Here is a 24,772-nt window from a genome sequence, read left to right as displayed (position 1 = left end):
AAGGAACGCTTTGTCATCAGTTTTCATCACATGTAGAACAGAACGCAGCTAGTAGCATTATATAGTAATATACAGCACTGCGAAACATATGTCTCACTTTATACACCGCTCGTTGCAATACTTTTGCCATAACTGTACTGAAAAAAAAATCGCCCTTTAGTCAGAAAAATATTTACGATTACAAATCGAATGAATTACTTTATTGCTTTGATATTTGGTGTGTATGTTTGCTGACTGTTTCTATGGTTTCCTGAATCTTACTTTTTGTTTTGTGCTCTTTTTAAACAGGAGGTTTTACACAACATAGCTCACACTTATTTCTTTCACGGTATATGTAAAAATATATAGATCTTAAATTTAAAAAACCTAATTTCTATTAGTGTGTTTTCATAAATATTGCCCCCACGATAGCCTATGTGGGCGGATGCACCTTCCTTTCCGTTCCCTGTTTCCCTACATGGCTGCTTCTCTTACTGTTGGGGGTGGTGGGTGAGTTTGGGGGGGGGGGGGGGTGAAGCATTTTGAAGTTACACTCTGTTGGTTGCGTGGTTAATGCATTCCTAGTGGTGTTTACTTCTTTTTTTCCACACTCTGATAACCTTTTTTTCATTTTTCGATTTTTTTTCTTTTGGCCTGCACCTGTCGTCACATGGCTGTTAGTTAAAAGTGTGTATGACTCGGAGCTAAAAATTCCATTGAAAATGACTCTCCGAACACTAACTTCCGAGTGTTTTCCATATATTACAGCATAACCTATTCCTAACGTATCTTTTTGCTGTTCGCAACTTCCTTGAAAGTCCTAAGTTTGAATCCAAAAGGTCTCAACCACCCAATCAAGCAAAAAAAGGTTTTCGATTATTGTCATAATTTAAAAGGCAACAACATTCTACTCCAGGAAACTAGAGCCGAGGATACAGAGGTGTGTAGTATGCAACACTTCTGCATTCATATTATGGTTGTTCACCAGCCGAAAATAAGATAAATGCTGCATTCATGCTTATTTTAAAAAAAAGCTAATATGTGCTGTGGAATAAATCGGTTGCCAGAGACAATAGTGGCTTATGACAACAATTGTCAAATACTAATTTACACTTTTGTTGCTACTATATATGCCCCCACTGCTGATGAACCCTGTTTTTGGACCACACTAAATCAAAAATTAAACGAGTTACCCAGAGAAGGTAATATCATTCTGGGCGGGGATTTCAACCTTCCTTCCCTCTGATGCAACGCTAGATAGACTTTCATGTCGTCTGTACAAACCTAGTCGCTCACACTCACAAATGTGTGTATGTATATATATATATAATTCACTGAAAAAACCATAGGTTTCACACATGTTATAGTTAGCGGAAATTTTACTGATAAAAAACCAATGAAATTCCCCCGTTATAGTTAGTGCAGGCAACTATAACTCACGCGACCGCAATCCTCTGCTGATGCTAATACTGTATTTAGACACTTATTTGCCCATGTCTTCTTCCATACATTTTTAGCTATACATATATTACAAATATTTTTTTTTCATAAAGACACATATGTCATCAGCAGAAGATTGCGGTCGCGTGAGTTATAGTTGCCTGCACTAACTATAACGGGGGAATTTCATTGGTTTTTTATCAGTAAAATTTCCGCTAACTATAACATGTGTGAAACCTATGGTTTTTTCAGTGAATTTGCAAGGTTTTTTAAATGCTTATTCCTAACTATAACGTGTGTGAAACCTATGGTTTTTTCAGTGAATTTGTACGGTTTTTTTAAATGCTAAGTTACTTTACGCCATTCGTGGCGTGCGCGCCCACTTAACGCAGTTCGTTCCGTGCGCGCACGGTGCGCTTCGCGCACCGTGCGCGCACAGTGAGCACGCGGTGCGCTTCGCGCACCGCGCGCCCACTTTACGCAGTTAGTGCCGTGCACGCACGGTGGGCACGCGGTGCGATGACAAAGCAAGAAAGCACGTCAACAAATCTGTTTCTGCTTTCCTCCGTGACTATGGTATGGGTGCCATTTACCACAACAACTTGCGTTATGACATGCAAGACATTTATAGAGGAGATGGTGTGCACTTCAATGATGAAGGGAACAGAGTCTTCCTCTTGAACCTTAGACTCTGCATCGGTACTTACTTGTAGGTACCACTAAAAAATCATTTCATAAACACAACGGCTCTTTTTAGAGCCCCCTAATATCTAAACACTTAAATCTGATTTTCATTTTTTTTTTTTTTTTTTTTCTACCGTACGCTTACCGTAAGCTTACCGTACGCGTACCCCGTGATTTTTTTGAAAATCAATAAATGTTTTCTTTGTACTTTACAGTCCTTCTTTGACCCCCTCACAAATGTAAGGGGGTCTGTAACTCTCCTCATTGCCCCCTTTTCTTGTTTTCACTCTTTTTTTTCTGAGTGAAATACACAAAATGGCGGCCGCCGCTTCCTGGTTTCGGCCGATTCGAATGTTTACTAAGATCTAAGAGCCAATCAGAATCGCGCTCGCGCACGCCACCGTACGCTTACGGTAAGCGTACGGTAAGCGTACCGTAAGCGGGCTCAGATATATATATTGATTTAAAGGCTATTTTCTCAGAATCTACTGAACAGATTTACACCAAACCTACAAAAGGCACTTCCTTGACCTAGGGACTACCTCTCTGCCAAATTTCGAGTAATTCTGTTCAGCCGTTCGGGCTGTAGCTCGTTCTAAAGGTCCTATGGAAAAATGCATGGGGAAAACGCGTTTTGGGACCCCCCTTTTATCTCAGCCCCTGCTTGACGGATCCCCCCGAGACTTTCAGGGTAGGAGCGGAGCGTAGCGCCCCACCTATTTTGAGAAATTCGCGAGGATTCATCGACCGGCGCCAAAGTTATTCAAAATAGAATGTTGAGGTTTTCCTATGGAAAAGGGGTCCTAACTATAACTACCTACTGGCGATCGCCAGTAGGTAATATATTCACTGAAAAAACCATAGGTTTCACACATGTTATAGTTAGCGGAAATTTTACTGATAAAAAACCAATGAAATTCCCCCGTTATAGTTAGTGCAGGAAACTATAACTCACGCGACCGCAATCCTCTGCTGATGCTAATACTGTATTTAGACACTTATTTGCCCATGTCTTCTTCCATAAATTTTTAGCTATACATATATTACAAATATTTTTTTTCCATAAAGACACATATGTCATCAGCAGAAGATTGCGGTCGCGTGAGTTATAGTTTCCTGCACTAACTATAACGGGGGAATTTCATTGGTTTTTTATCAGTAAAATTTCCGCTAACTATAACATGTGTGAAACCTATGGTTTTTTCAGTGAATTTGCAAGGTTTTTTAAATGCTAATTCCTAACTATAACGTGTGTGAAACCTATGGTTTTTTCAGTGAATTTGTACGTTTTTTAAAATGCTAAGTTACTTTACGCCATTCGTGGCGTGCGCGCCCACTTAACGCAGTTCGTTCCGTGCGTGCATGGTGCGCTTCGCGCACCGTGCGCGCACAGTGAACACGCGGTGCGCTTCGCGCACCGCGCACCCACTTTACGCAGTTAGTGCCCACGTTACGCTAGATGAGCCATGTACGCATGATGCGCTTCGCGCACCATGCGCACATGGAGGACATATTATGAGCTTCCTTGTGATAGGTAATCTGTTGAAATTTTTTGGGGAAATGCTGTGCTCTTATAAGCCATGCAGAAATGGTGGCCTTCGGCCACCATTTGCACACGGGGTGGAGAGAGTGTTGATTTTTTTTTTTTAAATTTTTTACCGTACGCGTACGGTAAGCGTACGGTAAGCGTAATCGGCGAAATTTTCGAAAAATAAAAAATTACCGTTTTTTGCCTTGGGGGATCTTTGAAGACTCAACTAACATGGTTATGTGCATGGGCGCTGTCTAAACAGCCCCTTTATATGTTTTTGGCATTTGTTTATCAGCTCCCCCCTCAGAGTGCGAGAGAGAAAATGGCGGCCGCCGCTTCCTGGTTTCGACCGATTCGAATGTTTACTAAGATCTAAGGGCCAATCAGAATCGCGCTCGCGCACGCCACCGTACGCGTACAGTAAGCGCACCGGAAGCGCACCGTAAGCTGGCTCAGATATATATATTGATTTAAAGGCTATTTTCTCAGAATCTACTGAACAGATTTACACCAAACCTACAAAAGGCACTTCCTTGACCTGAGGACTACCTCTCTGCCAAATTTCAAGTAATTCTGTTCAGCCGTTCGGGCTGTAGCTGTGTCTAAAGGTCCTATGGAAAAATGCATGGGAAAAACGCGTTTTGGGACCCCCCTTTTATCTCAGCCCCCGCTTGACGAATCCCCCCGAGACTTTCAGGGTAGGAGCGGAGCGTAGCGCCCCACCTATTTTGAAAAATTCGCAAGGATTCGTCGACCGGCGCAAAAGTTATTCAAAATAGAATGTTGCGGATTTCCTATGGAAACGTGGTCCTAACTATAACTACCTACTGGCGACCGCCAGTAGGTAATATATATATATATATATATATATATATATATATATATATATATATATATATATATATATATATAAAGTCACAACGTTGCTCCTTCTGGAGATCAGGGACCCTTGAAGGGTGGCGTCCACGCCGGCAGAGCAATCCGGCTCGTCAATATCACAAGACACAAAGTCAGTTCCGTACGCTCTCAGGATAGAAGGCACAACACAAAATCCAGGTCTAAGTTTATTGTGCAGTAAACTTGGACCTGGATTTTGTGTTGTCCTATCTTACAGAGTCAAATAATATGACCCATATTTCATACCGCAGAGACAAACAGGGCAATCTTCTGGTTAACCATAAGAAGATGCTGCAGTCTTTCCAATATTTCTATGCTGATTTATACAACCTTCGCCATGACAACTCTATAGATAGGTGGGACGCCTGTCAAAAATACCTAAAGGGGATGAAGGTAGCAAAACTAGGAGACGAAATAGCTGTAGATCGTAGCAAACATATCGAGGTGGCAGAGATCATAACAGCCATCAAACATCCTAAACCCAAAAAAGCACCAGGCCAGGGTGGCTTACTGGCCTTGATTTATAAATGTTAGCAGAATATTCTGCTAGCCCATCTTGTGGTCCTCTTTGAGAATTTAGAAACATCAGGTAAACTTATGGACACAGCCTCAGAAGCACCCATATTAGTGATCCCCCAAAAAGGAACGTTTTAGACCAATATCTTTACTTAATACAGATGATAAAATATATGCACAATTATTGGCTTTAAGAATAGAAACAATTCTTCCCTTTCTAATACATTCTTCCCTGACTGACTTTGTGAAAGGGAGACTTGCGGCAAATGAAATCCGTACTTTCTGTCATGTACCAGATAAAGCAAAGTTTATCCCATCTCCATCCATGGCCCTAGCTGTACAAAAGGCATTCGATAAGGTATTGTGGCATTTCCTCATCACCGTTTTGCAAACATTGTACTTAGGTGAACAGTTTAGCCATATGGCTATGCCCCTTTATCATAATCCCTCAGCCTGCATTAAAGTCACTGGTCAACTCTCAAAAGACTTTTATCTTATGAAAGGTACTAGGAAAGAGGTGCCCCCTGCCCCCTCTACAGTTTTTCTTTCAATAGAGCCATTATTCTTGGCAAAATATCCAAATATAACATAAAAGGTACACCCTTCCCTCAAGGAGTCCAAACACTGGCTGCCTATACGGACGAAGTTCAGATTTTTTTCCTCTGCGGTATATGAAGCTGGGCCTGAAATCCTTGACACGCTCACTCAAAATGCTGATGTATCGGACTATACTCTGAATAGGAAAAAACTGAAATGTTCCCACTTCACATGCTTTGTCTCCAGAACATAGCCATGGAATCCATCTTGAAATGGCAGCCCTCTAAAGTAAAGTACTTGGGCATTGAATTTACACATACGACTGAGGACAACAGAGCACATATTTAGGATACTCTACTAGACAGAAGGAAAAAAATTAAAGATATGTGGTCACCTAGAGATATTACTTGGTGGGGACGTGTAGAAACCATTAAGATGATGGTCGCTCCATAAGTTAATGCTATCCTGCACATGTTTCCTATGAAACTCTCTGACTCTTGCCACAAATCTGTCAACCTACTAATCTCTTCCTTTATCAGGCAAGACAAACCTGTGAGAATCTCAATCCGTAAACTACAATCTGAGCAATTCAAAGGAGGGATCGTCCTCCCAAATTTTACTTACTAAAAAACTGCTCTTTGCTAGGCAAGCCACTTGGTGGTTGAACACCAAATCTTCTTATCGTCCCTAATGGGTCGACATTGCACTTGATACCATCAGGCCCCTCTCCCTTGGAAGTACACTTACGGCTCGTGCCTCATTCATTAATGATTATTAAAGACACACAATCAGCACTGAAGACATTGGATACTTGTTTTATTAATAAAAACATAGGGGTCATGTCTGGCCTCTCTATGGTTTAACCCCTGTTTTAAAATGGACTTCACTAAGGGCCTGATTGTGACTACGGTGGTCTGTTGGACAACGGTAGCCAAGGTGGTGGTGCAGGCACCGCCGCACCGGTGGTCCGAACACTCTATTACAAATTTGGCAGTTGGACAGCAAAAGGATTGTTGCAACCACAGGGGATCTGTGATCCCTCGGCGGTGTTGCAGCGGTGTTAGGGCGCAGTATGCAGCGGCACCACCAAGCATATTATGAGTTTTCTCACATCCACCCTTCTCATGGTGGGCTCAGGGTGGTGGTGAAGAAACAAACGAGGACTTACATGGACTGTGGTTGCCTCAAGGCCTGGAGATGCATGCAGGGGAGCACATGGTGTGCCCCCTGTGTGCATGTACCCCCTGTTCCTGCACAGTGCGAAGTTCACAGTCCATGCCATGCAGGAAATACTTTGTGGTGCCTCTCTAATAGGCACCGCCGTGGGTCCGTCAAAGGATCACCTGCCAGACCTTGAGAAAACTACTAATCTGGCAGGCGGCCAGCGGTCATGTTTGGATGTGTGGAAGCGGAGCACCGGCACGGCGGCCCTATTCCACACCACCAAACCATTAATCAGGCCCTAAGACATTCTGGAAAGACTGGACTGCCCTTGATATCCTTTATGATAAAGATGTAGGCGACAATAAACACCGGATCTCTTTCGCTATGTTATCTGAGAAATTCCATCTTAAACCTTATGACTTTAAAAAAAATTTAAGATAAAAGCTGCACTGAGAAAATGTAATCAACCTCACTCCATGGCTGTCTTACATTTTTTGAGTTGCTAGTGAACGAACCTCATACTGCGTCCATAATATATAAAACTGTACAAAAAATGGTCTCTACCAAATAATAGAAATGTTCAAAATAAATGGACGGAATCCTGCTCCTGAAATAATATCATCCCTCTTCCACTCTCTACATGGGATGAAATCTGGACCTCTATCTTAAGGTATAATACCTCCCCCTTTTACTCCAGTGTAATATTGGACTGTGCATAGATCCTTCTGGTACCCTATATGACTCCACAAACTAGGATTAAGAGACTCAGATTGATGCTGGCATTGCGGAGTTTCCGCGGCTGACTTAGACCACTTATTCTTCTATTGCAACCATATCTGACCTTTTTGGTCACAAATAGAAGAGACTCAAAACACAATATTTGACATTGAATTCACACTGAGCCATGTTATTGTCTCCTTAGGACCATTAGCTAGCACTTCTATGCAATATGCGGACATATGGGACCGATATCTCATGGACCAATTGGTCACTATTGGTGTCAAACAATTGTAACAACATATCTTATCACACCTGGTGGGCTTGGGTATGCTTTATTAGGAGCTCAGACAATATTGTACATAACAATACTTTTAATAACAAATCAACGTGTCTCTTATGGTTCGAATTAGACCTGCATTTTGAAAAAATAAACACCCTTAAACAACACAGGACACGATTCTCACTACCCACTCTTTCTTCTCTTATTAATGAGAATTTGCACCCCACCTCTCTTCTTCTTTCCCTCTAAATGTTTTCTCCTTTCCTCTCTCTTCAATATGTACCTCTGTTCTTCTGGTGTATCTGGATGTTATTTTTTATTTTACTAATAAAATATTTGTTATATTTTTGTTTAATTCTTGTAATGTCTGTAACAGTTTCCTTCAATAAAAGCTTCAGATTTTTTTCCAAAAAGCATCCTTTGTGATATTGGCTGAATATTAGGATCTTTTTACATTTTACCCTGGCAATCTAGTGTCTAACGCAATGGTGCTAATTATGTATGGTTGTCCCCAAAAATATATTGATGTATGAAATTCTATCAAGGGTAAAGTATCTGCTGGCAGCTTTTACACCGGGGGTTGTTAAACAGAAAAAAAGGACCTCACTTGTAAATTAAAGTACTACATTGATAGAATGGCTAAGCGCAATTAATTAGTTGATCATCAGCATGTTTTATTCAATATGAATATAAAATATTATTCATTTGAACGTAAGTACCAGGCTTTTTTCTCCTAGTAAACTTGAGAAGCTGCACGTTTTCAGGAATACTTCTGGAAATCTTTTGTGAATTCCGAATTACAACCAAGTAAAGGCAATTGCAGATGAATAATTGTAGTATACATTTGTGCATGTAAAAAACTTTGCATGAACATAAATCTTTCGTTTAAAAACTTCTCCACAGCGAAAGTATATTTCCCCTTCCACAAACTTTGGAGAGGTTACAAACCCATTCCACTTTGGAAATAGAAGTACTCCTGATCTTGGAGGCAGTTAGGGGCATATCAGCAAGGGCCGGCGATAATTATCGCTCAGCGCTCTTAGCGTGAGGATAATTATCGCCGGCCAACTCTGAATTTTACCGCGGAGATAGCGTGCTATCGGCAACGCTTATCTCCAAAGCGATAAAATTCAGAGCGCAAGCTGCCATTTGTGAGATTATCGCTGGAAATACAGCGATAATCCCACAAGGTTTGGCGATAGCTTGCTGATAAGGATAGACATACTTAGCCATGATAACCACCTTACATAGGAAATCATGGCTAAGTCAGAAAAATACCAGACGTAAAAAAGCAGCGTTAACCGCGGTTAGCGCTGCTTTTATTTTTATCTCTAACAGGGTTAGCGATATCCTTGATAATAGGAGAAATGTCGCCTAGCGACATTTCTCCTATTATTTTACTCTGGAACGCCCCTTTTGCATCTCATTAGAGATGCAAGGGGAAGCGTAGAGTAAAAGTGTGCTAACATGCAAATTTGCGTGTTAGCACCCTGTTGCTGATAGGGCGCTAGTTTTATCTCTGCCTTTTTGGCTTTTAAAGCCAAAAAAGCAGAGACAAAGCCCTTGTTGATATGCCCCTTAATCTTTTGTGTAAATCCTAAATGAATTTGTGGGAGGCCACAATCTTTTCAGGGCACCACCGGCGCTTAATTGATGCCGGTGGTTTCCGCTGCTCGGCACCGGCACTTAATTGTCAACACCGGGACTTATGGCAGCCTGCCACATGGTGGCACTGTTTCTCTGATTTAGAGATGAGAACAACAACAGTTGTTTATTAATTCAAAATACATTAGAAATAGCGAATACCTGCTGCCCAAGCCATTCTTATAGCTTGGGGTCCTGGCATAGTCTGAAATGTCACACTTGCAGGAAGGAGTGTGATGGCTGGTAGTTGTGTTGGTACTGTTGTTGTCAGCACTGGTAGGGGCAATGGGTGGTGCGTGCTGTGGTAGCCGCCTGACAGAGCACCGGCGCTCATTGTTTTACTAATTAAGCACTGGCGCACCACATACCTGGAACGGCCACTTCTGTCCAACAGGAGAGGCTTTGCTGACGTGTAACAATACACCGTGCTGGGCTAGTAATATGTATGAGTAAATCAGTTTGCAAGACCATTTGTGAATTGCAAACGTTACTTTGTGCTCGTACATCACGCCGCTGCAGCTTTGTAACTCGGTCACGCGTATGTTTCTTTTTTCTAAACAACTTTATTTGGTTCAGCGTCGATAAACAAGTACATGGCATGCACACCTGAGTATTCAGCCCCCTCCCCCCCCCACTAATTCGTATCGTTCATTGTCCCAGTCGGTCACTCTTAGGTCAAATTAAACTGGGGGTAATCCTGAAAATCCGATATGGATTCGGTCTAGAATCATCAATGGAGCCAGACACTTAAGTTAGTGGTGTAGCAGGCCGATATGGGCCCTAACGCAAGCCAGGAAGTTGCCCTAACACCCTGGTTTAGTGATATAAAGCAGATACTGATTGAGGCAGAGTGGGCCACTACACCTACTGCACTATTGACAGATAGTCCTCTGGTTGAAGTCATTCAGACACCACTGAAAATGTCCTGGCGGAAGTGATAATGCGCTTTGCTTCTCAGTATCCCAGTGATCAGAAACAGAATTATTTAATTCTGTCAGTAAAGTGCCATAACATATTTTCATTTCGTTTTGTCTAATAATTGCTCTCAATTTCGTACAGTTAACGTCTCTGTAAAAAGTTAAAGGATACCTTGCAGGCAACGTTATTAACCCTCCAACAACAAAAGACAAACTCCAAAAGGTAAACAGTGCCACCCGCAGGACAAGAAGCGAACTGTTTACTTCAGCATGGCCTTCCTACGAAGAACTGCGCTGCCTCAGCGAAGTCGAACGCCTGATGGAAACGAAACTTCATCATATATAACTCGGAATGTCTCCAAGGTAACCGCATGAGAACGATGAGCATCACTCAGAAACGGAGGGGGGACAATCTCTTTGGGACTTTTTCTGTCTGCAATTAATGCATTAAATCAGAGAAATTCCGAGTTATATGTATGAAATTCAGACACAAAAAGTCAGTTGCTCGTTTGAGCCTGCAGACAACAGCCATGCTTGGCCTCTTCGAAGAAGCACAAAGCTAGGACTGTACTTTTCAGCTGCTGCTCTACTGTTGATAAAAGTATTTTCACCTGCTGTGGCATGGATCGCGTGTGAAAATTACTGACGTGCATAGTCATCTACGTAACGACTTTGTGAACTTAACGTCTCGAAATTCTCAACATCTGATGGGGAGAAATGGGGGGGCTCCTCAATGTGGGCGGAGGAGCGTCTCCCCACTGCTTTCGCGCAGTGCAAGAAGCAGAAACATTAAATGGTATTATAAATACTATTTTATGTTTCTGCTTCTCACACTGCAAGAAAGCAGAAGGGTTTGGTTGGGGGCGGGCGGGTGGGCGGTTCCGCTCTAAGGCAGGGGAGGACTGGCTTGCCCACTGTTGTGGGCGCTGACTGTTTGGTCGACATCCAGCGCCGACCAAACCAGTCATACGCACTCAGCATTTTCTACATGTAGGCGGCATGCAAAGTTTGAAACTACAACAATTCGAAGAAGACAATACTTTTAACCTGCTGTACGGGCTCCAAGTAAACATCATCTTGAAGGGTAGTGACTCAAATACATGAAATAAACAGGACTTGCAGAAAAATGCGACCAGTTCAGTTAATTAGCAAACATTAATTGAAACAGATAGGAAAAAGCCCTATGGGCTTCAAGACTTTTGGGCCCAAATGACATATTGGGTCCCCTGTCCCTTTTTGCACCACTGCGCACCCTTTCTAAATGTGCCCAAAATATGGTGTCCTCAGCTTGCGAAAGGGGGCGGGGTGACTTTGACAGTGTGCACCTGCGCAGAAGAAAGTACATTAGTGAAAGTCAGGGCCACGGCAGCTCTGCCTCTCACCTAAGGTTGACCAACCTATTTGAAGAAGTCAAAGACATCCTACTGCAGGCAGGTGCAATGTGTTACTGAATTCATCTGCAAATGGACGCCTGGGATGGGGGTCCAACACCCCAAACCCACTTTACTAGGAAAGCTATGGGGGGAGGGGGCGGGGGTGTCACACCGACTGTGTGCCTAGTGCATGATTTGTAAAAAAAATAAGTGCCAGGGCTCTCAACAGGAGGCTACTGCAGCTTGCACCACACACTACTCCTGCCAGCGCTGCCAATGACAGTGCTAACACAACTACTGGTGTGACAATTCAGACGATTTCAGGCCCTCAAAGCTATAAGAATGGCTTGGGCAGCAGGTAATAGTCATTTTTAATGTATAGTGAATTAATAATTAGCTGTTGTTGATGTCCTCTCTAAATTAGACTGATAGCGCCACCCTGTGGTAGACTGTCACATAATTCAGTGCAAGTGCCGAGCACCAGAAACCACCAGCTCAAATTAAGCACTGTGTGTGCCACCTAGATGTGGCACACAGTGTGTCTTTTTACAGCTTCTTGGCCTTTGAGCCTTTCAAATGGCAGGTGCAAATGCAAAAACAACAGTTGATGGACAGAATGCAGAACAATGTCATACATTCACCTCAGTACAGAGATCTGGGCCTAAATCCATCGTTTTTTTGCTCACCATGCCATTCCAGTTTGAACCCAGCCATATGCAAATCAGTCTTGACCCTGTGCCTCATGGGAACAGTCCAGCCCTAACTGCCAAGCCAGGTTCTCCTTGGACTGGAAACAAGCATCCTAGGACCGGTTTCGGGGTTTCACCCCTATTCAGCCAGGATAGCTTGATTCCAGTGGCATGGAGAGCGCAAGTCCCACGTCTGGGCATACCCTCTCACTCGGGGTGACAAATGCAAAAACAACAGTTGATGGACAGAATGCAGAACAATGTCATACATTCACCCCAGTACAGAGATCTGGGCCTAAATCCATCGTTTTTTTGCTCACCATGCCATTCCCGTTTGAACCCAGCCAGATGCAAATCAGTCTTGACCCTGTGCCTCATGGGAGCAGTCCAGCCCGAACTGCCAAGCCAGGTCCTCCCTGGACTGGAAACAAGCATCCTAGGACCGGTTTCGGGGTTTCACCCCTATTCAGCCAGGATAGCTTGATTCCAGTGGCATGGAGAGCGCAAGACCCACGTCTGGGCATACCCTCTCACTCGGGGTGACAAATGCAAAAACAACAGTTGATGGACAGAATGCAGAACAATGTCATACATTCACCCCAGTACAGAGATCTGGGCCTAAATCCATCGTTTTTTTGCTCACCATGCCATTCCGGTTTGAACCCAGCCAGATGCAAATCAGTCTTGACCCTGTGCCTCATGGGAACAGTCCAGCCTGAATGGCCAAGCCAGGTCCTCCCTGGACTGAAAACAAGCATCCTAGGACCGGTTTCTGGCATTTCAGCCGTCTTCAGCCAGGCTTGCTTGAATCCAGTGGCAAAATGAGCAAGGGACTCACGTCTGAGCATACCCTGCCAACTTATGGCGAACAAAGCGGTACAAAAGGGGGTGGTGATGGACGGAGCATCAGAACCAATCAAACACTCACACCCAGTCAACAGATCTGGGTTTGATCCCTCACCGTTCTTTAGCCCACTCTGCCACCCCAGTTCAGACATGGCCATATGCAAATCAGTCTGATGCTGTGCCTCATGGGAACAGTCCAGCCCGAACTGCCAAGCCATGCCATCCCTGGACCGGAAACAAGCTTCCTAGGACCGGTTTCTGGCATTTCAGCCGTCTTCAGCCAGGCTTGCTTGAATCCAGTGGCAAAGTGAGCAAGGGACTCACGTCTGAGCATACCCTGCCAACTCATGGCGAACAAAGCGGTACAAAAGGGGGTGGTGATGGACGGAGCATCAGAACCAATCAAACACTCACACCCAGTCAACAGATCTGGGTTTGATCCATCACCGTTCTTTAGCCCACTCTGCCACCCCAGTTCAGACATGGCCATATGCAAATCAGTCTGACCCTGTGCCTCATGGGAACAGTCCAGCCCTAACTGCCAAGCCATGTCTTCCCTGGACCGGAAACAAGCTTCCTAGGAGATCACTGACATAATATCGACTACCAAAATATAGACATACAAAAACCAGTGCCACTTTGCCGGAGTCTGCTCTAAAGTCTGTTTGCCTATTTTACCAAAGGCCACCACTTAAGGAGAAGTGGGTGGAATCTGCTTAGGATCCTCCTTCTGGTTTTATGATGGAAATTGAGTGCTTTGTGGTTAATTCTTGAGCTTTGGAACACTGCCACTGCAGTAGCGGCTCCTCGAGGGAGTGCTGCGGGGTGGTGGGGCAGGGCGGGGGAGGGGCAGCGTGGTGGGTAGTAAACTCCGGCATACGGCCGACCGGAGTTGAGTAAATAAATAAATAAATAAATACATAAATAAAACGAATTACATTGCGCGCGCTGCAACGCCACATAGGCGATGCAGCGCACAATGTAATTCGTCTTGTTTATTTATTTATCTACTCATCTCCGGTCGGCCGTATGCTGGATTTTTCTACTCCCCATCCTGCCCCTCCCCCACCCCTCCCCACCGCCCCGCAGCATTCCCTCGAGGAGCCGCTACTGTACTGAAACCCCACAGTGTCAGTACTTGGACGCGCCACTAACACACAGGTTGCGATGTGCTGTATGAGAAAGACACCTGCCCGCGAGTGTAGAATGATGCTGTTATTCTCTGAGGAAGACAAGGGTTGCAATGTATCAATCAATTGAAGACTCCGCTGTGGGCTGTGCTTGTTTTGTGCAGTAATTATGGGATTTGCTGCAACATATTAGTATTTAAGTAGCTGCCGACATCACAGTAACATGACTATTGTGCGCGCTAATTATAGCTGAATTTTTATCACACATACAGCCCTGAAACATGAACAAGCTTTACTAGTATGCCGAGCATACAGATTCCAGAGTGGACAGCCAAGGCTAAAATGTTGCTGGTGGAAGGTAGTGGACAACAACGATTTAAAAAACTGCAGGTAGTTGTTAAAATTATGCACTGAAATACTCCCCACACCACCCTCTAATCACCAAGGCCGTGGGCTGCTTTTTATTGAATAAAGCAAACTGCAGATGCTAAATGATTTACTGAGAACTCCAGAGACTTCTCAATAGGTCGCTACCTCTGATAGGATGGTAGGATTGAGGCAGAGCCAGCCTGTGCCAGATATCCAGCTGAGCCTGCCTCAGTCATGCCAGGCTATAAGAGGCACAAACATTTACCCACATTCGTAGTTCTCAGTCCATCTCAGCAATCCAGGAAGCATCAGTGGTCTCTCCTTCAGCCCTTGATTCACTCCAGACACAGTTCTGCAAGAAATCAATCATGCTTTCGAAGAAATACCAATCTGGATGTTTCAGATTCAGCTAGTTCCTTTCAGAATCCACCATCCATGGTTCTGGACAATATGTTTTGACCCATGAACCAGTTCTGGTCTGAATACATTACTTGGTCCTACCAATGACCCTCGCGGCTGATCCAGATATGCTAAGTGTCCGCACTGACCACCAGTGGCTGGACTGCCACCACCCTAATCCTCACACAAATGAAGTAGGACGCAAGTGGCTGTGTCACCGTGACTGTGGACATTGTTCACATTTTGATATTACTAAAATTTTTAAAATAACTAAATATATAATCTCTGCCCCCAGGGGACCCGGAAATCAACCCAGTGCACCACCATGTAGGGCGGCAAGACTACCATTAAGGAGTCATTTCTCAGCTACTCAACTGAAAATAAATATATATTTGGATGTGTGAGAGTTTCCTTTCAGGGATCTCATTATGCATTCCTTTGTGATGACTGGGGCAGAGTTGTGATTTCAGGTCAGACCATTGATAAGTAATATTTGTATAAGAATTACCCAATACCAATGTGACTGTGGAAAACCTACTCCACTACCACGAATTTCTCCACTCACTGCGATCCTGCACCCTAGAGTGCCTCAGGAAGAGGTGTCATGCCTCATGGATCCGGGAGGCTGCGGTGCCCTGGCAGGGGTCCATACATAGATGCTAGAACATCCCAGGGAGAAATAATGCCCCCTTCCACGAGGATATAATTGGAGCTGTGCTTCCATAAAGCTGCAGAGACTTTAAACATGCCTATTTCAAGGAGGAATACTCTGCTAAAACAGGTTCCATTGATTTAAGGCTGAAAAGGAATAATTACAAGTAAAATAAACTGCTGCAATAATGCCGCAAAATTTTCTTTTTTGTGCTGCAAAATTTCAATATTTGTGCGGTAATTTACAAATCTATGCCGCAATATCCTGGGGGGTCTGTATATCATTGCAAAACGGAATAACTTCACTGAAGAAATGTTAAAGGGATGTTATATAGTCTACTAAGATCATACGCGAACAAATGCTATCCATAAATATAAAACAAACCCTTAAAAACATCAATTAACGGAACATTTTATGTATCATCTAATATGTTTATATCACAAAATTGAAGAGTTTTAGTTACCTAAGTAACCATAAGTGTCCTGCTAAAGTATTTCTTCGGCTATGCTATTTGCCATGCTCCATCAGTCTTTGAACGTTGGGCATGACCTACGGCCAAGTCCTATGATAAACCACCAAACCAAAGGGGTAATGGAGATGGCCGTGGCCATTCCCACTGCTCCCACAACCAGGTGGGTATGGCCTTTAGATTTGCCCTGAAGTATCTGGACAATGGATGTGGTATAGGGATTGAACTGCCTCCACTCCATCTGCCTCCAATGCATGGGCATGGCGTTTACTGTGTCCAATTGGCTCCGAGCGTTGTCCTGGCCTACGGCTATGCCCTGTGCCAACTCCCAATGCCAACAGTGCCCAGTTGTACTCTGACTACCTAGGGAGGCCCCACAACTATGCCCTGTACCTAGCCCTACTGCTTCAGCACCCAGTGAGTATGAATTGTTACAATGCATGGCCCATTATAGATGACATAGTGATGGCAGTGCACAGGAAGGGCCTTTAGTTGCTCCTGTGCGCAGCACCCTTCATTGGAGGCCCCCTAAAAACTTTTCTAGAGATGCCACTACTGGGAATATTCAGAGAGGGTTCAAGCTGGGCTAAATAGTAATATTTGGCCTATGTGGTAATAGCTGGCAAGTACTCAACACCCCAACAATTGCTACAAAAAACACACATTGAGTACAGGAGTTTACCTTCCATAGGAAGGGCTGCCGTGTGAAGAGACTCCTGGTGGCTCATGGTTCCAGTCTTTTTCAAAGGAAGGTTCCTGGGCAGTGATCTTCAAGTCTTTAAAAAGCAGAAAAGGAGAACTAATGGGCCAGCTGTAAGATGTCAGAATGTAAACATAAATACATGAACACCTTTAGGTTTTATGTCACATCATATAATTCTTTATTTCGGTCACTGATAAGGCCATAAAAGTACAGTAGATAAAAGGCAGTACATGTCAAGTTAAAAATACATCTCATCAATAAGCTGTTTTGGAGTCGCGCGCACTGTGACCCAAGATGGCTGCTTAGCGTCGGAGCTCTGCACCGTACCGCACCGAGCATCGCGGCTGCTTTACAGCGGTTCCAGCACCTCCATTGCCATTATGTGGGCATATTTCTGAATTGGAACCATCCCCTACAGGAAGCTTTCTTCAATATCCTTCTTCGTAAGGATCAGCTAAAATTATTATGCAGGTGACTTTCTAGCCACTTTGCATTTTGTTTTTCTGTCCTCAGCCTTTCTCCTCAATTCGATCTTTCTGGCACTTTAATACTCCTTTTTTTCGACGTTTTCTATATCTGTGCCACCTACCCTTTGTTGGAATCTCTTTCAGGATTGGAGGGTCTATTTTTTAGTGGCCTTGCTGAGCTTGTGAGGTAATTTACCTCCTTTTGCTATTCCGCCTATTTAAATAGCCTTTTTCTTCCTGGACTCTTCATATACTATTTATGGGTAGAAGTAAACATTTACTTCACTCCACCAAGAAACAATGGTCCCACGACATGGCAGCTTGTACCGCTTACTCTTCCGCCTCTACTTTTTCCTCACAATCTTCTGCAGTCTTGGCGCAAGAAGCTTGTTCTGTCAGCACAGACTCACTGACCATGGCAGCTAAAGCTCAGTACTCTTCAACTACCATTAAGAGACTCAAGCATGATCCACACCCCCTAAAGCTGTCTCTCCGGTCTCTCTGGACATTGTGTTGGAGGAAATTCATGCCCTAAGACCTTTTATTGAGGAAACCAACTCTCGCCTGCAGACCATGGATAACAAATGGTCCTCTATGGAGTCCCGCCTTACTGTAGTGGAACAGGAGCTTGATGTGGTGCAGGACTCATCTTCCAGAATTTCTTCGTTGGAGAAAGAAATCATATAGCTGAGGAGATCGACCGAGGACCTTGAAAACAGAAATCGTCGCAATAACCTACGCATTTATGGACTTCCTGAAGGTCTCAAAGGGGATGACCCTGTTACGTACTTCACTTCCTTTCTGCCACAGTTCTTGATTCCCCCCTCTTTGACCAAATTAAATATACAATGAGCACATACACTGGGCCCTCATCTATCCTCCTCTGCTGCCCCTTCTAAATCTCGTGGAGTAATCATCTTGTTTTTACAATTCACGGATCTTCTACAAGTCCTCAATGCAGCTAGATCCAAAAAGCAGCTGACATGGCTTGGCACAAAAGTATTTATGTCTCACAATGTCTCATCGTCCACTGCCAAGCGGTGAAAAGAATTTCTTGACCTTCATCCGGCACTTCACTCCTTGGGTGCACGCTATGCACTATTCCACCCGTGCCTGTTTAAGGTCACCTTCCTAAACAAGACTTCCACTTTTGAAGACCCTGCTGATCTCAGAAAATTCATTCAGTCTCATTCTGCTACTTCAATGGAGATTCCTGGCCCTCCTCCTGAATCTTGACTTTGACATTTCTCTTGTGGCGCTATTCATTGGAATAATGGAATAATGTAATAGTATAGAGTTACCTGATTCCATTGCTCTTCTTGCTCTTACTTGCATAACTTTGCTTCCTTTTACAGGTTTTTGGGAAATCACCATTTCCCCAGTCACGTTCCCATTCCTGTTTTATGTTTATCGATGTCCTGTGTGGTGTGTTGCCCGATGTTGGGTGTGCTGTTTTTCTTGTCCGATGCCGCCTTTCCTCCTTCTTCTTCTTCCTTGTATGGTAAATACCACAGTCGTCATGTCTGACATCTACTGTCTCCTCTCATTTGTATCCTTTCTTCCCTTCTATTCTTCCCTCCTTAGCATATTCCTCTTCCTTTTCTTCTTATTTGTGATATTGCTTCCTCTTGCTTATATGCTTTTTGATTCATTTGTTTTCTTGACCTTCTTCTTCAGTGCATTTTCTCCTCTCTCCTTGATATCCCATGTGTTTTTCTTTTCTTTTCCCTTTTTCTCGTACCTCCTTGCTTCACTGTTGCACATATTGTTCTTTATTTAGCATTGATGTTTTTACATTCAGAGTTATTTCATGGAATGTGAAAGGTTTCATTAATCCAATTAAAAGACAGAGAATATTATCACATCTTGCCTCTTATAACCCTGATTTAGTCCTCCTGCAAGAGATTCATCTTACAGAACCCGAGGCATTCAAGCTGAAAAAAGGTTAGGTTGGTTCAGTTTTAGTCTCTCCTACTTCTACAAAGAAAAATGGTGTTATAATTTTGTGTCATAAAAATTGAAATATAAAATTATTTCACAAGAGACTGATATAGCAGGATGATGGCTGTTGGATAAATTACTAATTAACAATATTTCTTTGACCGTATTTAATGTTTATGGCACTACTCAACCTGATTGTTCTTTTTGGCTTCTGATCACACAGAAATGTATTCAATTTAGAGATGATCTCTATATTCTAGGAGGTGATTGAAATCAAGTTGTTGACTCCTTTCTTGACAGTCAATCTCAGGTACGCTTTTTTCCGCATAAAGCTCAAAAACAATTTCTTAACTCCATCTCCCAAATACACCTAGTTGATGCTTGGAGACTCTCCCACCCTGATTCTATTGATTTTTCTTTTTTTCTCACCACCTCACAATTCCCTTTTCAGTCAAGACTATATTTTTCTTTCTAAATCTTTATCCCAAAATCTTTTATCCTTTTCTATTGAACCCATTGTTATTTCTGACCATGCTCTGATTGTGACTAATTTTAATGCTCCCTCCTCATACCAGGTCCTCCCGTTGGCGTGTTAACAACTCTCTTCTTCTTGACCCTCTTTTTTCCCCTTCTTTTACTGCCTTTACCAAAGAATTTTTTGTACTAAACAGTGATCACAATTCTTCCCCCCATATATTATGGGACTCTTTTAAGGCAACGGCGAGGGGTTTTATCATAGACTTTGTCTCACAAAAGAAGAAACATTTCCTTCAAAAACACAAAGCTTCTCTAGCAGATATTAAGGCATTAGAACATAAATTCTATACTTCCCCGTCAGACGCAGTTCTACAAGCTCTTGTTCGTGCTAAATTAGCATTTAATAAAACTAAAACGGATAATGCGTCTTCCATACTTCTCCGTAGTAGTGCTCGATATTATGGAGGACGTAATAAAATGGGTAAACTTCTTGCAAATTATCTTAAATTCCATAAAGACCGTACTCTAATTGACTCTATTTATTCCTCATAGGGCAACCTCATTCAGAAAGATCAGGACATTCTCAATTAATTTATGTTTTTTTTATAAAGACCTATATACCACATAATCTTCCCCTTCCAGTCTACGTATTCAATCTTATCTTAATAAAATTCCGGCCCCGTCTACCGAACATTTTAATTTTTCTAAACTTGAAGCAGATTTATCCCTTAATGAAATATCCAACACTTTATCTGCATTAAGGAAAGGGAAACACCCGACCCGGATGGATTTACAGTTGAATTTTATTTGCATTTTTCCAATTTATTACTGCCTAAACTCTTACAACTTTTTCATTCCTTTCTTCTTTCCGGTAAGGCAGATGGCACTTTTCAAGAAGCCACGATTTGTTTGATTCATAAAGATGGTCGGGATCCCATGTTTTGTAAAAATTATCGCCCAATTTCCTTGGTTAATGTTGACTATAAGATTTTTGTTAAAGTGCTTGCTTTACACCTAGACCCTCTTATGTCTTATTTGAATGGTAAGGAGCAATGTGGTTTTGTCAAGGGTAGGCTAACTTCGGATAATTCTCGTCTTTTTCTTAACGTATTGAACAAGATCCCCTCTCACTCCACTTCCTTGGCAGCAATTTCTGTTGATGCTGAAAAAGCTTTTGATAGAGTTGATTGGACTTTTTTATTTGAATCTTTGAAGTGGCACGGTTTTGGTTCCAAGCTGATCTTGCTTATTTCTTTATTATATTCTGCTCCCAGAGCCTCGTTCTTAGTCAACGGTTGTATATCTTCCTATTTTCCTCTTCATCGTGGTGTCCGTCAAGGCTGCCCTCTCTCACCCCTTCTCTTTATCCTAGCTCTTGAACTCTTCTTGACATCCATTCGTAATTACGGATCTATATCTGGTTTTTCTTATGGTGAGCGACACTTACATGTTTTTGCATATGCAGATGACATTTTACTCTTCATTTCCAATCCTGAAGTTTCTATTTCTCCTTTATTAAATGAATTCACTTCATTCTTCGTCTCAGGTTACAAAATCAATTCGGATAAAACAGAGAATCTTCCTCTCACGAAATTTTGTTTTCAACATTCCTTCTATTCTACTGGTTTCTCATGGAATAGTTCTAAAATTAAATACTTAGGTATGTGGTTTTCCAACTCCATCGCCTCTTCTGTTAAGTTAAATATGTCTGAGGCTTTATCTCGGATGGACAAATTATTTTCATCCTGGAACCCTCTTTTTCTCTCGTGGTGGGATCAATTGGATTCAATCAAAATGATGATCACTCCCATTTTAATCTATACTCTTTCCATGCTTCCTATCTCTATTCCTGCCTGTTATTTTTAAAAAATTGATTCTCGCCTCTCCAAGTTCCTTTGGAAAAACAAAAGAGCCAGAATATCCATATCTTCTCTTCGTACGACAAAATCTAATGGGGGTGTTAATTTTCCTCATTTTCGTACTTACCATAAGTCTTTTTCCCTCCGTCAAGCTTCGAAATGGACAAAATAATAGATTGGCAAGTGAAATGCAGTTTGCAGTTCAGTGAAAACTAACTTTAAAATGTTCATATTTTCTTTGAGTGAAGTGGTTCCTAGATTGGTCGCATGAGTAGTGTCATAGTTTTTTTCAGAAGTAAAGAGAAATCATCTTTCCTAATTGAATAGATATTCTGCCTAAAACGGATGCCACCGAGCTGGTGCTTCATCAGTGGCGGCTGGCATGTAAAAAGGGTAGTGGGGCAGGAGAGAAAAAATAAAAGCTATTAATATTTTTTTTTAAAGTACACTTACCTTCAATCCTGGTGCAACGTCCTCCTCGCTAGCCAAGAAGTGTCAGTGTCCAGGCCAGAGGAGGCACAACCAGGAGTGGAAGATGGAAAGTGGGAGACAGGAAGGACAGAAGACAAGAATGTCAGTGTGGAGGAGGAGCCTAGCGCGCAACCAAGATGGCCGCGTAGGTGCGAAGCTCCCGAGGACCTCCGCGACCTCCTGAATTAATCCTGATTATATCCTGTCTTTGATGAGGGGACTGTGTCTGTGTACCCGAGCTGAGGCGGCACCCGTTTTCCGTTTTCGAATCGGACCCCGGACACCGGTGGGAGCACCGATCGAAGATTGCGGCCTTCTCCGCGCCGGCCCCCCGGATTGGAGTTGTGGGGCGATCCGGGGACAAAGCGAACAACAGCGGCGGGCAGGGCTGGGCGACTCGCGTACCCCGCGCTTTCACTTTCGCTTTTGCGCCCTCCTTGCCCTCAAGCGAGGTAGGGTTGCGGAGCGGGGTGCGGTGGTGTGGCCTTGTCCCGGTGCCCGGCTGACCCGCCGGCGGTGAGTTGTCCTGCGGTCCAGTGGTCACCCCCCCCCGGTACCCGTGAACTGGTTTATCGGCCCTTTCGAGGAGATTGGCACGACTTTGGGAGTGCGACATGTCCACAAAGCAAGATGGCGACCGGGCAAAGGTGAAATCGACCCGCCGTGGCCCGGCACTTCAGTCTAACAGCATGGACCGCTACACCCTCCAGAAGGGTTCTCCAGAGGCACCGCGTACATCCCCCGCGGGCCCGACTGAGGCGTCTGCTCAGCCCGTGGATCTGACCCTCCGGGACATCATGGGCGCCATTGCCGAGATGAAGGCCTCGGTGGACCAGCGCTTTGATACTCTGGCGCAGAAGATAGACTCGGCCCTGGTGGATGTGGGCCTGGTGAGAGCCGACTTGTCTAAAACAAATGACCGGGTCGATTCCCTGGCCCACACTACCTCGAGTCTCACTACAGACGTGGCGGCCCTTCAAAAGGAGGTGCACCGGCTTGGCCAGGCGAGCGCCCTGATGGACCGTCGATTGGAGGACTCCGAGGGTCGGGCCCGGAGGAACAACGTTCGTATTGTCGGGGTGCCGGAGGGACGGGAGGAGGAGGCGGCAGATTTGTTTGTGGAAGACCTGATCCTCACCCGTCTCCAGCCCCGGGGGCTGAGTAAACTTTTTGCGGTGGAACGTGCTCACAGGGTCCCCGGAGGAAGACCTAAGGCCGGAGCCCCGCCGCGGCCTCTCATTGCCCGGATTTTTAACTTTCGGGACAGAGACGCTATCCTGCAGACTTCCAGGCTACAGGGACCGGTCAAGCTCGATAATATGGACGTGAATTTCTACCCTGACTTTACTCCGACAGTCCAAAAGCAGAGACTGAGTTTTCTCGGAGTTAAACGTCGCCTACGGGACCTGAACCTTAAGTACTCAATGCTTTTTCCAGCTAAGCTGAGGGTGGAGGTGGATGGTCGCACGCACTTTTTTGACCGTCCCGAGGCGGTTGGGGACTGGTTGGATACTCTGCCTGGGGATCGGGGCCGGGGGGGTGGGGGGGGTGCGGTTGGCGGGGAGGGCTCGCTGGATCAGAACTGAGGGGTGAATAGTAGGCCTTGCTCTGGACAACATTCCGGTTACCATTCACTGATCGTGTATGTTCCCCTCCTATGGAGGTCGTACGGGGTCCATTGGGGGCTTTCCCTCCTCCTCTGGGGGACTAGTTAGTTTTTCGTCTATGGGGCGACAGGCACACTGCACTTTGGGGGGGCTGTCTGGGCTCATGCAGGGGTGCAGGGAGGGGGGAGTTCTGTTGGGATGGGTGGGCGGGGGTGGAGTGTTGTTTGTTTGCACCGCAAGGCGAACCCTTTACTGTATTGTTGTTTTCGAGATGCTCTTTGGGGGACGACTGATGGCTTCCATGTATGATGGGGGGTAGGGATTTGACTGTGTTATCATGGAACGTTAACGGACTGGGGGATAGGATTAAGCGTGGTGTGGTCCTGCAGTATCTGAAACGAATTTCACCAGATGTGGTCTTCCTGCAGGAGACACACCTTATAGGTAATTCCTTTCATGCCATGAATCGGCGAGGCTATCGCTTGGTGGCCCATTCGGGCTTCACTTCGGGCTCGCGGGGGGTGGGCATCATGATTAAGAACTCGCTCCCATTGGAGATTGATGAGGTGCGCCATGATGAGAGGGGACGTTACACTGTCTTGGTGGGTAGAATGGAGGGCAGAGTGGTCGTTTTTGTATCAGTGTACGTTCCGCCGGGGTTGCAATCTACCACGTTTGCGGACCTGGGGCGCCTCCTCCTTGACCTCCCGAGTGGGCTTCTGGTAGTTGGGGGGGACTTCAATGCGGTGGCTTCTGGGTCTATGGATCGTCATCCCCCCAGGGACCTCCCCCGGGCACAGGCGTGGCTGTCCGGCCTTTTAGATACACTAGGATTGGTGGATTGCTGGCGACTAAAGCATCCCGCGCAGCTGCAATACACCTTCCACTCGGGTGCCCATGGTAGCCTCTCGCGGCTTGATTATGTCCTTGTCCCTGCGGCCTATGCTGGGAGAGTGGGAGAGGTGCGCCATTTGGCGCGGGGTATTTCAGATCACTCCCCACTATTGTTGC

The 24,772-nt window shown here is 44.4% G+C and overlaps 1 protein-coding gene across 1 annotated transcript in view; it reads right to left on the bottom strand.

The window, feature by feature from the left end:
- Positions 1-24,772, bottom strand: part of CCDC187 (coiled-coil domain containing 187) — a 395,322-nt gene that overhangs the window by 167,273 nt on the left and 203,277 nt on the right. The window contains exon 13 of the mRNA XM_085613361.1: positions 16,919-17,012. Coding sequence (XP_085469487.1) covers positions 16,919-17,012 — 94 coding nt within the window. The remainder of the gene's footprint in view (positions 1-16,918; positions 17,013-24,772) is intronic.

The sequence above is a fragment of the Triturus cristatus genome, chromosome 1_2 (genome assembly GCF_964204655.1).
Source record: "Triturus cristatus chromosome 1_2, aTriCri1.1, whole genome shotgun sequence".
Classification (NCBI taxonomy): Eukaryota; Metazoa; Chordata; class Amphibia; order Caudata; family Salamandridae; genus Triturus; species Triturus cristatus.
This window is presented reverse-complemented; position numbering and strand designations above follow the sequence as displayed.